The sequence below is a fragment of the Microtus pennsylvanicus genome, chromosome 14, assembly GCF_037038515.1.
Source record: "Microtus pennsylvanicus isolate mMicPen1 chromosome 14, mMicPen1.hap1, whole genome shotgun sequence".
NCBI classification, from domain to species: Eukaryota; Metazoa; Chordata; class Mammalia; order Rodentia; family Cricetidae; genus Microtus; species Microtus pennsylvanicus.
In genome coordinates, this window is record NC_134592.1 from 32,625,633 (window position 1) to 32,640,505 (window position 14,873).

General features: G+C 50.9%; 1 protein-coding gene across 7 annotated transcripts in view; it reads right to left on the reverse strand.

Moving 5' to 3' along the window:
• Positions 1-2,341: 2,341 nt before the first annotated feature.
• The window catches only part of Rgs6 (regulator of G protein signaling 6), a 531,193-nt gene continuing 518,661 nt past the window's right edge, over positions 2,342-14,873 (reverse strand). For 2 of the 7 annotated variants that reach the window (XM_075947413.1, XM_075947414.1), the window contains exons 18-19: positions 14,614-14,680; positions 6,021-6,327 (exon numbers count right to left, since the gene is read on the reverse strand). In XM_075947413.1, the coding sequence (XP_075803528.1) occupies positions 6,164-6,327; positions 14,614-14,680 (231 nt within the window). In that variant the 3' untranslated portion in view covers positions 6,021-6,163. Of the gene's footprint in view, positions 6,328-14,613; positions 14,681-14,873 lie in introns of all 7 variants that reach the window. The other 5 variants (XM_075947412.1, XM_075947415.1, XM_075947418.1 and 2 more) reach the window with 5 other exon arrangements.

The window sequence follows — 14,873 nt, forward strand, 5'->3', positions numbered from 1 at the left end:
CTCCCTGAGGTATGGCCATGGACAGCAGAGAGAAATAGCCAAGGTTTTGATTTGCTTTTAAAAGTATCCTTCCCCAACTCTTCCACCTCTCTTAAACATTCTTTCCATGATGTAATGGGAGAGAGAGCAAAGTGGCCTTTGTCTTTGTGGTCAGCTGCCCAGGACTGAAGCCTCTCCCTTGGTGTGGTGGTGGATGAGTATCTTGTTTCTATAGATGTCAGTTGTTCTCAAGATGGAAGCCCTGTCTGCTCCTCTTTTTCTAGGTCAGGGGGTCTGAGTCTCTGGCTTGAAATGAACTATTTCTGAGCATAATCTCAGAATCCAGATTCCAAGGAAGAAGCCACGTGGCCTGTAGGACAAATGGGATTGTTGATGGAGGTGTGACCTCTTTTCTTTCTGCCTCCATCCAGGTCTGAGTGAGGAGCACCCTCCCCAATAACCAGCTACTCTGTTGTTACTGCTGGGTATCCACTGAGGTCATCCCAGGGACACAGGGAGGGAGCCAGGCTTCCACTGAGAGAAAACAGCAAGTGGTTTTGTGGCAGTCACAGAGAGGCATCAGCTTACACGGGCCAACAGGACCCATTGCCTTTGGGCTGGTGGGAAGGAATGGCACTCTAAAGTCATAGGGGCATGCCACCTGCCTGGTCAGGGTTTGCAACATCTTCCACCACCACCACCACCACCAATTCCCAAATCCATTTCAGATGTGGTATTCACACCAGAGTCTATTTCTGGAACACTTGCTGTGCGCCAGGTTCAGGCTCGGTTGTCCATGTGAGTTTCCAGCTCTTCTCCCGGGAAGCAAGTGTCCAGACAGACTACACGGCTTGGTCTTTGCACTCCCTACTGGTTGAAACCCCTGTGGCTTGAAATCAGCCAGGCCTGGGAAGTCCAGCTCAGGGTTCTGAGGCAGCTGGAACAGGAGGAGTGCCTGACGAACAACTCTGCCCGACAACCTCCTCCCAACCCACCCTCCTTGAAGTTCACTAGACCCTGTGACACTTCCGTGGCTGTGTGACCTATCCCTCAGGGTGCGGGACAAGGATGTCCCACAACCTTGACTCTGGGTGCAGCAAACAAACACGATGAAGAAAGAGAAAGACGAGCCTGGCAGCTGCAGGCACACACAGTGCCGCCCAGAGAACTTGGAGTTCCTGGAGATGGGGGGAACATGCTGGTGAGAGATTTGTAGGCCCAGGAATGGACGTGTCCAAGGAACACCTGGGTTTACAGGCGGGCACATACCAAGAGAAGTCTTAGAATTAGAGACCCAAGAATACCCTGGAGGCTGGGACCAGTGACCAGCAGAAAACTTGCACCGAGGATAGTGCCCTTTGCCAAATAGGTCCTGAGAAAGGTATTTGTAGATAAGAAGCTGCAGGGTAGATTGCAGAATTCCTTTGGGTTTTAACTGGCCCCTTCCCCAACCCTCACCCCGAATCTAAACAGATATTTGTCCTCAGAGGTATGTCGAATTGTATGCATACTCAATTGCAGTTTGCTAGACAAAGATTGTGGAAATATGTCAGATGGTAGGCTGGCAAGGAGACTATCTGGTTCCCTGGGAGCGGGGAGGCAGTTGGGGTTGGCTGTGGCAGAGGAAGGCGGAGAAGCATGGTTGTTGTGGGTGGGCCAGGGCCCGATGGCGGGGCAGAATATGGACTGGAAGGAATGGGGCACATGTCACCTTGAACCTGACCTTCTACATCGGGAGAGCTGTACAATGAGACGGCCCTTAGAGACAAAGATGTGACTGGCGACCCATTCCCACATCTCTGAGATCACTCCTACTTCTAGAAGCAAAATTTCTGCCTCTGAGGTGTGCTGCGAGGAGCCAGCCGCCTCATTATCAGAGGGCCCTCGTGACTCTTTTCCCCCGTCCTCTTTGCCACAGCCTGATTTTCAGGCTCCAGGTGTCCTGCTGCTTAGGCAGTGGTGGGGAAATGAGATTGTCTGTCGCTCAGGAAACCAAGACTCCCTGTAAGGAACAGTCTGTATATGGCAGACTTTGGTTCTCAGACTTTATTTAACAGGGTCACTCCTGTGTACAGACATCAGGGCAACGTGACCACCTAAAGGAAGGTACCCAGGCAGAGACTTTGGTTGCAGCCTTTTGGTGACACGGAGATCCCAAGCTACTGGGACCATCTGCTTTTTCCTCTCTTGCTCTGGTGTCCCCAGGAGAGGGAAACAGAGAAATGTATTTGTGTGTGGTGGTGAGGGTGGTAGGTAGAGATGAGCCAAAGGAAACAGTAGGTACCTTTTTGTTGTTTTTGTTCTAGAGGTGCATTCTGCCCATGGAACCCCCAAACCAAAGAGCCACACATAGTTAGCTGGATTGTAGTGGGTTCAAGTAGTTGTTTATTTTTAGACCGTTTCCAGCATGTTTGGTCCTGGGGTCCAGTCCCCAAATTCCAGAAAAATAAACTAATGAGAACCACATGCACTACGAGGAGGCCATTCCGACATCTGTGGTCATGCGGTGAATAGTCGTAGGCTATAGGACAGGGACCCTTAGTGTGGGCAGGGCTCCCCCACCTAGACAGATGATGGCAGCTGGCTCTGCCCCCTCACTGTGGCTTGGGGAATGCTGAGCCCCAGTTATTTGGATCCTGCCACCCCAGGGTCCCTGTCCCTTATTGCTACATTTGCTACTTTGCTACTTGATGGCCCCTGGGTCTTGCCCAGGGGAGGCCTTATCACTGGGTGGCACTAATGAGTAATTTGCTGGCATCTGCTGTTGCCATGGTTACATGAGCACAGTCCTCTTTTAGAGGGTCTGGTGGTAAGTTATTAGCAGTTTATTTGACCACTGTTCCAACTATCCCACGGTCCTTGCCACATATTCATCTCAGCCAGGTCCTTTAAGAGGCTGGTGACATGCTGTTTGACCCCAGCCCTGGGCTTCCCACTTCCTTTACCTTGTTGAAACATTCTCCTCCAATAAATTCCCCAGGGCCCAAAGATGGACAGTCCCTGATCCTTTCCCACTTGTGGAAAAGGCTTCTAGATGCTGTCTTCTGAAGCCCACACATGGAGAACAGAACAGGAGGACACATTTCAGGAAAACACACCAACTTGTACAACAAGCAAGGGGGCCAGGCTCCTGGTTCTGTATCCTGTTGGTGAGGTAGTTTGAACATCCCAGGAATCCTGTTGGGCACGTCCCATGAGTTTGGCTGGTCTAAGCAGCAACTTACATTGTAGGAGGCCCTTTCTGGGTACTAGCCTGGTACCTAGCTACTGAGCTGTGGGCAAGCCTGGAATACACTTCACTAACTGTACTTTCGGTTGGACCTCCCTTTGTTTCTGGGGCACAGCAACAGCTTGCAGGGGGAATGACACTGCCATGCTACTTTCTAGAATGGCAGGTAGTTTCTCCTGGCTACCTGGGCCAGGCTGGTGTAGCAGTGAGCTGGGCATTTAGATGTACAATCTCCCAGCTCTGTTCTTCTCATGCAGGGAAACCTTATTTCAGCTTTTGTCCCCTGCGTTGGCCATAGGTGTCTCACCGACTGAGATGGGGCGGGAGGGGGTGGGAGAGGTGTTGCCAAAATGTTATTTTCTTCACAAGTCATCATGGGGTAGAGTCTCATCTCAGAGACCATATTGGGTTAGGAGAGCCCAGCAGGCTTCTGGGGGCCACGATGGGGCGGAGGGGAGGAATCAGCTTTGCTGAAAAATGATTACCAAACATATAGATTTTTGTCTGTGTATACCAGGTCAAAGGGAAGCTGGTTTATACCCAATTTTTCAAATCTTTGCATGTCAAACTGACTTGGGTTTGTCATCTTGAGTTGAGTGGCTTTGTTTTATTTCCTTAGCTCCTTGCCTGATCTACTAAGGAACACATCATAGTGGCCACACACTGAGGTCACCCCTGTCGTGATATGAGGTGTGGTGTTGGGGGGCTTATTGCTCCAGGCTGGAATCCATCTGAAGTGTCCGTCCTTGGCGTTATTGACCTGCTGACACTCCTCTCTTCTGTCCTCTGAGGGTGTCTAGAAGCTTCCATCTCAGGACTAGAGTACACCTGGCTCTGGGTAGGCCATGTGGCGACCTCCAGAGCGGGGTCAGTTTTCTGGTTAGCATAATGTAGAAACAGCGGACAAGAATTGGGGCAGAAAAGGAGCACAGAAGCCACAGACAAGAAGTCTGCCCTATCCAGGCTGTAGCCTGGTTTAGCATGTGTTGTGGAGTTCATGGAAGGGCCAGGAGGCAGCCAGAATCCTTGTCCTGGATGGGTGAGGGCACAGATGTACTCATTGTTTGAGAATGTCAGATGTCTTGGTGTCAGAACAGCCTACGGGACCCTTGGTAGGAAAGAGTTTCCTTCGGGCAATGTTGAGTGGAGATGAACTTGGACTACAATTTTGTTCAGAAACGGAAGGGTTCTGTGTAGAGGATTTTTTTTTTTTAAAAAGAAAGACCTAGAGAGGAAGAGTCAGAAGACCCCATTACTCAGATTGTGGCTTCACTTCTTTCACTTATTACTCATGGGATCACCTAGTATTTACAAAGAGCCAGGCTCGCTGGAAGCAGCTGACGAGAGTCTGAGTGTTTATAGCCGCCTTTGGAGGCTCCTTCTGATTTCTACTGTATCTCAAGGAGAAAAGGAGTGGGAGACAGAAGAGGGGGTTAGGAATCTTAGAAGGCGGGATCTAAATGCCCGTGGTGGCTCCCCTGTGATGGATGGACAGAAGGCCTGTGGATCTGGTTGTTGTGTAGAAGCAGGTATGGGCAGGCTTTGCGGGTGGGGGCTAGGTGGATGGGTCACATGGTGCACCCAGGAGGCTGGGACTGAACAAACACTTGTGCCTTTGGTCACCAGCTGGTGAGCTTGCTTTCACAAGCAACGCTTTCTTCCTTCCTTCCTTCCTTCCTTCCTTCCTTCCTTCCTTCCTTCCTTCCTTCCTTCCTTCCCTGTTTATATAATCCCAAGAGTTTTCACCTATGGCCAAAATAGATCAAAAGAAGGGGCCAACAAACAGGTATTGGCAGGGAAGGTGTGTGTGGGAGGGCGTGTTTGACTTTAAAAGCATGTTGCTTACTACAGCAGTGTCTGAGGGCTCGTGGCAACCACAAGAACAATGACAACTGTGTTACCTACCATTTGCTAAGCACCCCCTATGCGTTCAGGACCTGATGTGGCACTTTCTGGGCATGACTTCACAGCCAGGTTGGCAAATGGTTGTTCTGACACACAGGAAGAAGACAGATCTCTTGCAGGGTCTTACACAGTTTGCTCTTAGCTAGATGATTTGGCTACGTTTAACAGGGTGCTTTGGCTGGGCCCTCAGAATGAGGTCGAGAAAGGGAACCTGTGGCTCTGGCCCAGTCCTGCCATTGTGCATATTGTGTTTTAGCTTCAGGAATAGCTGAACCTTAACCCACCAAGAGTCTGGCCAGGCCTGGTGCCAGCCCCACAGTCCATCCACCTCCAGGAACTTGGGCTACCGGTGGGGAGAAGCCCAATGGCCCCTGAGTTCATGGCCACGTTTATTTCGAGTAAAACATGAGGGAACAAACCAAGGTGCAAGGGGCAAAATCATTAGACAAGGAGAAATCATATTTTTAAGATTTGTCAGCAGAACCTTCAGTGGCTGAACAACACACTCTGTCGTCTACACTGGACCCTTGGACATTTGAGGGGACCTGAGGGTGGCCACCACACCCACAGAGACTTCTTTTAAATTTGGTCTCAGAGAGGGTGGCAAGAACTTGAAGTGCCATTGGTGCTGAAGGTGTGACGTTTGACATTTTTGTGAAAGCAGTGTCTGTTGTCCGTCCACTACACCTGGGTGGCTACCAATGTGTGTGTGTGGGGGGAAGGCAGTGAGTGCAACAGAGAGACTACCGAGGTGATGCGTAATACTATGTGCCCGGGTCCGCTCATCCCTCCGAAGTTTGCTGAAAGCCATGGTTTCCCAGACGACTGGACAGGTGAGGTTAACATCTCAAGTGGTATTCAGGTCCCATGAAACATCCCCTGGCCAAGTTAGAAATGGGCCCTTGGAGAGAATAAGCGTTGACGCGAGACTGTACACGAGAGAGGCATCAACGGGGGCCTCTCCCTGGCTGGCCCAGCACCGCTAGACTCTTTCTCTCTGGTCTCCCCATTCACCCACCACGTCTCCCCCACCATTGCAATCCGTGGCCCTCACTCTTTCTCCTTCACAGTGACCAAATCTTCCCACAAGGAAGCTCTGTCGTTGGATGTGGAGCGCCGCCTGCCCGGGTGCTCTGCGGGCCCAGGCCCTGGGGTGGGGGCAGTCAGGAGGATTGCATCAGGCCCGTGAGGCGCTTGCCCGCCAGCGACTTTCCCTGCAGAGAGAGCCGACACAGAGCACGCACAGGTGTGCAGACACACAGACAGAGACAGAGAGCCAAACAGGTGAATTAATCGTTGTAGGAGTCACTCTAGCCAAACCGCTCAACCACCCAACCCAGCTGATCATGTCGATAGGGGATCTCTAGGGAAGGAAGCCCCAGCTAAGGACAAATGGAAAAACAAACAGGACTTTGGGCAGGTTAAGGGAGTGAGTATATGTGGCTAGCACTCCAGCTGGGGTATGGGAGTTTTACTTACCAAAGCCAAGGCATTAAGGCCCTCAGATCCTTTAAGACCTGTGGGCTGCCCTTGAACTTGGTTTTACTCTAGTGTGGAAGGAAGCGGTGTGCTGGGGAGGTCTGAGGTCAGGAAAGGTGGATTGACACCAATAGATGGTGACTACAGATCTGGTGATTGGAAAGTAAGGAATTAATTTGTCACGGGAATTCTGAAAACTGTGAATCCTACTTGAAATGAAGGTTTGAGATAGGATTTGGGGACTTTGGGCCCCGGGTGCTGTGACTGTAAACATGATTGGGACCTTCAGGGTTCTCTGGAGGTGACAGGAAGGTGCACTCCTGCCACACTTAGGACCCTGATTCCCCATGGTAGTGCTCAGTGGCCAAGTGTGACGACCCCAAACCAGGAAGTCTATGAACTCTTAAATCCTATGTGACTTATTTTCAGAATCAAAGAATAAGCAGGACGGTGAGGCACAGAGGCCTGGCACAGTCTAGTTGCCTACATGGTCTGTTGCCGTGGCTGAGGAGCCTGTGCTCTGAACAGCCCGAGGAGGCCCATGGGTGAATGAGGCTTGACCACCCTGCTTGTTTCCCTTGACATGGTTCCTACTTGCTCCCTGGGCACCCTTTTTAGAAATTCATATTATTGGACAGGGGTCTCAGAGAAGAGGGTAGCAGGACCGGAACACATTGATCACCATGTCTGGGAAAACATCAAAGGCCGCCTTGCTATTGACAGTGGGTCAGCGACACCATGGCCATCTGCAGAGGGCAGCAGATGAACCCCCATCAGCAAGGGCTGTGGAGTTTGGCAGTGAGAAAGTGCATGGGCCAACCGTTTCTCGTACTCATTTCCAAGCAGGGTGTGAGGGCTCATTTTGTTTACCGGGCTTGACTGTGTGGAAGCTGGATGTAATTAAAAAAAATTGATCTGGTTGGTGAAGCCTAGTAGGGTACTCAATAAACCTGCTGATTGATGAATTGATGGATAATGGGCAGGTCTAATAAACGAACAAGAGCTTGGAGCGCCAGGATCCAGGGCTGTTGTATCATTTGGCTTAGCTCTCTTGGAGGGACACAGTCAACCTAGCTGAGACTGCGGTGGCGTAGAGGAAGGCTTGTCCAGAAGTGGAATTGCCCCCAGGAGCTGTCAGAAAACTCTATCTACTTTTTTCCCTTCCCTTCCCTTTCCTTCATTTCTCCCCTATCTTAAAATCACACACGCAAACACACACACACAATCTTCCCCATCAACAACCTTATCTCAATCTTCAGATGCACTAAACTTAGCCTGCAGCAAGCTATGTTTATACTAGGCTAAAGCCTTTTCAATCAGATTTAAAAAACCTTTGAGGGTTCCTGTGCTGGTGTGCCTGTGTGCACAGGTAGGCACAACCTCAGGTGTCATTTCTGAGGCGGCAATCATCCATCTTTGTTTTTGAGACATGGTTTCTCATTGGCCTGGGCTCCCCTGAGTAGCCTAGGTTGGCTGGCCAAGGGGCCGCAGGGATCTGCCTCTGTTCATCCCTGGTGCTGGGATTATACCCACATCCAGCTTTTCATGTAGGTACTTTGGATATCAAACTCATGCTCTCGTGCTTGTGTGGCAAGCATGTTATGTGCCTAGCTATCTCCCCAGCCCATCCTATGCCAGTCTGAGAATCACTGGAAGGGTGACCAGGCCTCTTGCAGCACGGCCAGCGTTACAGTGCCCCTTAGAAGACAGACACCAGCTTCCAAGGCCTCCAGCCCAGTCTGGCTCTCTCTCTCCGGGCGTCCTTTCTCATATGGGCCGGGGAACATTTACCTTCCCTGCTGATTCATTTGGGCATGTGTCTTCCCGGTGTAGGCATAAAGGCAAGAATTATAGGACTGTGTAGAGACTCCCTTCTGGACAAATGTGAGTCTAAGGGCCTTCTGGGGTGACGATATTACTTCCTGTCACCTGTGTTCCCCTGCTCATATGAAAGGTGTAGCCTAGCGCTGCAGTGACCACACACTCAATCTGGATCCTCCTCTACTCTTCCTCCACCGGGACCCCAAATTAAACATTGTGTACTTGGATATCTAAATTTAACTGATACATGTGGAAAAAAAAATCCCTAGATCGAACTAAAAATGTCACCAATGTGTGGTTTAAAAGCTCAGAGACAAAGGCGGTGAAGTTTGCCAGTTGCCCAAACCCTCGCTGTGGTTCCATCTTCATTAGTGAGATCATTTGGGCTACAGAGGCACTGTGGGTTGCTGTAGGTTAGAGAGTTTTTTTTTTCCTAGAGGATTGTTCTGAGTGATTTTAGCCCTGAGGCTCCTCCACCCTTCACCTTTCCCAGTTCTGCAGAAAGAGCCTGGCTGGATTTGGAGGTGATAATTAATCTCTTCCTGCCAAAGACTCAGCCTCATAGCTCTGACTCCCAGGACCCATGGCCAGCCTGCCAATAGTGTGCCCCACCCTTCTGCCCCACTTCTCCCATTTCTGGGGACTTCAGGGATGAAGCAGGTAGCTAAGCGGCCCAGGATCTTCTCGGAACAGTACCAGTCTCTCAGCATCCAGGTGGTGGTGTGTGGCCTTTGGGTCCCTTTCTTACTGCAGAGCTCACACATTTACTGAGCGCTAGCTCTGATGCTCAAGATGGAGGTCAGGAAGGTTCACTTGGGAGAGGGTTTGGCAGGCATTCTGCTCAGCGGAGCAGGTCTAGCTGCAACCCACCCGCCACACCATCGTCCGAGTGAGCGAGGCAGGGCTATGGGCTGAAAGGAAGTTAATCACACAGGAGCAGGCAGGGCTGGATGCCTGACCAGGGGCTTTGGGGAAGAAATTGTGAGATTCCCCTGGCTCCAGCAGCAGCCTGCCTTCTGAAGAGCAGAGATTCCTATGGTGTTCAGGGATCAAAGTGAAATCCTCCAGGCGAAGCTGTCTGTGTTCTGAGGTGAACTGCCCCAGAGGCTATGCCCAGTGGGCTTGCAGGTTGCTTCAGGCACCTACTCCATCCAGAGCCTCCTCCTGTACCCCATGGGGCTCTCTCCTGCCTCTGCTTTTCTCCCATCCCTGCCTCCAGCTTGGACGATTCTGAGAGAAGGGGAGGGATCATTCTGCCCGTGCCTGGCACCTATAGAGCTACAGAGGCAGCAGTGTTTGGCGGGTGTGAATGTGTGGTATTCCTCGGTGCCCGTCAGGTGGGATAGGGCTGTGGCACCTGCTCAGCCTGAGGCCTTGGTGCAGCTGAGTGAAGCAATAGAGGGCAACTAAAAATGCTATCAGCAGGCAGCCTTTGTCCAAATGAGGGAAGCGTACAGGGATTAAGAACTGGACCGCGGAAGGTACATTCCAGAGACACCAGAGCTTGGCACACAGGCAGAGCACCTCTTGCCTTCCACACACTTGGCAAAGTATAGCCCAGGAGAACTCAGGATGCTTAAACTTCCGGGATCAGGGACTCGATGCTTAGGTCACAAACACCCATACATTCAGCCCCCAGCCCCAACCCATGATTTCATCTCTGTGGCCCTTGAGGTGGCTAGAAGCCTGGAAGAAGATGTTATGGGAATCCTTTTGTTTCTGAAAAAATGCACAAAAGGCATAGCTCCCTTTTGTGCGGTGCTGGAGGAAGAGCCAACATGCTGCGGGACATGCCGAGGCTCTGGGCATCACACTTGGAGATCGTAACCAACAAAGCATGCATGACCCCATGGCCACGAGCGTTTGTCCCGTACTTACCTGGGAGACTGAGGCTAAGAAACCCATTGGCTGAGAGGAGAGCCGTGGCTCGGAGGGAAGCTAGGGGCGGGTGTCACAGGCCATACCGGGGAGAGCAGGGCCAGTCACTAGGGTCTCAGGGTGGGGGTCACCCTTTTTAATGTAAGGGAATATGGACATTTGAGCTGATAGGAGTCTCTGGCTGATCGTCTCACATGATCTAGGACTAAAGTTAGATGTCTGCAGTATTGATCAAATCAAAATCTAGGCTCCAGCGGGGTTTGTCTGGCCCTGGGAGAGAGGAGTGGCATTGGCGGGAAAGGGGATATAAGGGACTTTTGTAGGATGGTGGGGTTTAGGTTACATGAGCGTATTTTTTGTCAAATTCATAGAACCTTATATTTCAGATCTGCATTTTACCATATACAATCATAATTTAAGGGGGAAACCACAAGAAATAAGATTAGGGAGGAAAAAATATCCCAGCTGTCTCATCACCGAGTTTCTACTCCGTTTTGTTAGTTGCTGGGTCCACCTTTGCCATTCTAGAAACTGAATCCCCCCTCCTCCCACCTGGGAGAGACTCGGGTCCCTCTGGGCAGGACCAATTTGGGGCGCTATTTCTGGCTTCCATTGATCCCTGCTGAACCCCTTGGTGTGACACACAGGCGTTTTTCATCCTTGCTAATGAAACGTAGTGTTCTGCCGAATTGGGCACACCAGCCCAGAGATGGGCTGTCCTTTCGAGGAGTGTGAAGGTCATGTGTGAGCCCATGATGTTCAAGTTCACAGGGGATGTCTGTACACTGACAAGCTCAGTGAATGGGGAGAGGTGGGTCAAGAAAAGCAGTCGGAAAGCCACAAGCCAGGTTCAAAGGCTAGGGGTCCTGGTGAGGGCTTGGCAGTTGTGGGCGGAGCAGAGGGCCTGTCTAACTTCAGCAGGTCTTTCCCTGGGGAGCAGAACTCCTGGGGCTTTGCCAGCACTGAGTAAGGCACAGGAAGGATTTGGATAGAAAGTATGAAGAATCCTATGACATCGCCTTTCCCAGCAGTATTTGAAAGTGGAGAGGGAGAAGGCTACGTCTTGGGATGGTTCAGGTGTCTGAGGAGCTCTGTCAGGGGACAATAGAAGATTCTGTACTTAGAATAGTTTCAAAGTATCTTCAGCTCCCCGTCTTTTCTTAACCTGTTCTCGACTATGTGAAGTGGGGCTGGAGAAATGGAAAATACAGGTAATGGGATGTACTGAGGACTGCAGACTACACCCACAGTGGGGCCAGACAGTGCAGCCTGATGGGAAGACGGTATTTCTAGGCTGTTCCACCCTGCCACAGGGAGTCTGTAGAGTAGGAACCCCATGGCAAGATTCCTGGGGGCTGACTCCCTCCACGGCTCTCACCGAGCTTTCTGATCTCTCTCGGGGGTTGAAGGGCATTTTGATCTGTTCTAAAATATTCTATTTGAGTATTATATAAGAAGGTATGTATATTTAAAAAAGCCCACAGGCGTAGGTGAAATTCAAACTAGTAACAAAAACTTATAGCCGAAAAGTAGTATATATTTAGGTCAGGCCTGATCCTGAATCTGCTTTATAAAGTAAAAAAATCAATCAAGATAAAACCCATGAAAACAGCACCTCATGCCACATGTGGTGATATAAGCAGGTAGGTGATTAGCGAGGGACGATGGAGTCTGTTCATCATTTGAACACCAGGACTGTTTTCAGGTAATTTTCCTTTGTTTTTGTTTGAAATTTAAATTTAGGCAAGAGGAGCTGCCAGCTACCATAGCTGGGTGAATGGAAATAGGCCAACCACTCTCTTGACATCCCAGGGCTTTTCTCTTTGAATTTTCTAAGTCTTCACCCATTAGGTGGCAACTATGGCTCATGGACCTCTCTTTGCAAGCAAACTTTTCCAGTTGCCCAGGTCTTCGTGGAGGCAGGATGGAACGGGGCTCATCACTACAGACCCAGGTTATTAGACAGCAGCAGCAGCTGCCCCCAATGGCAAACGTCAGACCCCTAGGCATTTGACAGACACCTGGACAAATGCCCACAGCATCTTCACGGGTTAGGTAATTCTTTATCATCATGTAATGGATGAGGAAGGAGACTCCAGGAGAGATTTGCCTGAGAGCAGACAGTCACAGGGTGGCAGAGCCAAGGTGATCGGCCTCAGGAACTACTCGGCACACGGCCATGTCTCAAGGGAGGAGGCAGGTGGGAACACTCGGGTACTAGGCACTTAGCGCACCTCCATACTTAACTGGACCCGCTTTCTGGGCAGTACAGGGTGCTTTTCCTTGAATATACTCGAGCCCATTTCAAACACTTTCTGCTGTGCTCAGGGGCTTTTCCTGTCTAGATCTGGGAGTTCTGTGACGGGGAGGTATCCCTCAGTGACTGGTAAGCCTGGCAAAAGGTACCTTTGCCAACTGCACTGAGCCGGGGTGTAGGTGGGCACGGCTTGGTGTGTATAGATCTACAGCAGTGGATTCTGGACACACCAGATGATGCCGTCATTGTGTTTGTGGCTGTGTGTTACCAGTACCTTTAAGCTCTCCTGTGGTGACCTCAAGGATAGAAGCGGATGGGACACTGGCTTTTTCTAAGATGGGTCAGGCAAAGTGGACTTAGCTCCTGTTAGAAATGACCCCATTCCAAGTCATTATGGACCAAGTGCCCAATTTGGAGTAGCCTAGACAGGCTAGGGAACCCTCCCTGGATGGTGACCATGCTCCTTGGCTCCCGCCTCCTCATTTCTTAGGATATCTTTGCAGAGCTAACCTTTGCCAGTAGGTTTGGGTGAGCCACGAGAGACCCTCTTCCACATCCCTCCAGCTGCATAGAGACTAAGCTGGCACCAGGCAGGGATGCCAGGAGAGATGCGAGCGCAACAGCTGCGCCCTGTACTGGTGGCAGGATGCCCAGGCTTGGACTCTCTGGCCTGCTTTCCGCGCTATGCGTTTCCACCTCCCCCGCTGCTCTGCCCCCTCTGCAGTGGAAACCGCTCCCCCCACCCCAGACTATAGGGCCTTCGGTCGCTACTTCCTCTCACTCCAGTGGACCCACCTGCCCTTTCCACCTTCAGTCCACCCTTCAGCTCATAGGAACTTTTTGGTGGTCTCGGGAAGGGAGGAGAGGGGGCGTTTCATTTGCAAAGCCCTCCAGTAGCATACCTGCCTGGGGGCCTGCACAATGTCTGCCTCATGCTCTTCTCCCCCCACCCCAAATGTACACGGAGATCTAAGCTCTGGTTTACTCCAAATTAGGAAAAGGCCAAAGACTCAAGAAAACAGGGAGATGACTGTGTTGCTATTGGCAACAACTGGATGCTCCTGTTTTTCCAACAGGGAAGTTCAAGTCACCCTCGGCTATGACTGCAGGGTGCTCACAGCTAAAGCTTAGTAATTTGATACTATGGACAAGCCAACAGAAGAAGTCGCTTGCTCGGCAGTATGAGATTCTCCTGGGGACCTGTGAAGACTTCAGTGCTATTTACCCAAAGGCACTTATCTCCTGCAAACACACACTGGCTGGTGTCCCTAACTATATTTCCTAAGGCAGAGCCCAGCAGGCAGGGAGACAATTTCCTGATTTACCCCTTGCCCACCCAAAGCAGGATACTTCATGAATACCCGTGTCTACTTGGAGGCATACGAAAAGCAGGTAGTTCCTTTCCCGTCCCTCTCTACCACCTTGACTGCAATTCTGTACTGTATGAGCTAGGCATCTGGGCTTTCTTAACCTGGAAAAGGGATAGGCTAAGCAGCATTCTCAAGTGTCATCTGGCTAGGACCAAACACCATTGAAATTCCTAGCTTTCAAGAACCTTCCTACTTCTTTTTTCCTGCAGACTCTTTTTTTATACAGGACTAGGACGGTTTGGGTTTTCCTGAGGATTCAGTCCCAGGATTGCTAAGGAAGGGTTCTGAAAGTCTTATTTTGAAGAGGAAACCTCAAGTCACTGCAATTGGACATGAAAACACCCGGGAAGTTGTTGGATGTGGGTACCCTGAGACATGAACTGTAGGATCACTACCCAGGACGGTGTTTGTGCATTGCCTCCAGGACAAAGGACTCATGTTGGCATCATGTCTGGGATACTCAACTCCTTGTTTCTTAGGAAGAAAAAAAAAAAGCTACAGATGTCAAAAACAGGGATTCCAAGAAATAGGTGCCACTGATTGTCCGTGAGACCAACGCATGAGGACAGGAGCTGTGAGCAGAGCCAATGCCACAGGCAGGCAGACAGACAGATTGTCTCTGCTGGACTGTGGAACACTGTCTATGCAGAAGGATCCCCAAGGTTAGAGAGTGTACAGACACCGGGATCACTCACCCACTGCTGGAAGGAAGCCACCTCGGGGGTGAAACGCGGCGGCCATTCTGACGCGGCGCCAGCAGCACTAGGCAATTGTGTTTGGGGGAAGGGAAGTGAAGAATAACTCATCCAGCTGAAACCGTGAAGACCTGCGGCTTTAGAGGAGCCCCTGCCCAGACGCGCATCCAGCCGTGACAGCCATGCAGCCCATGCACAGGCGCATGCAGGCCTGCAGCGTATGGTGACACACGAACCATACGCCGAACACCTGGGTGTGT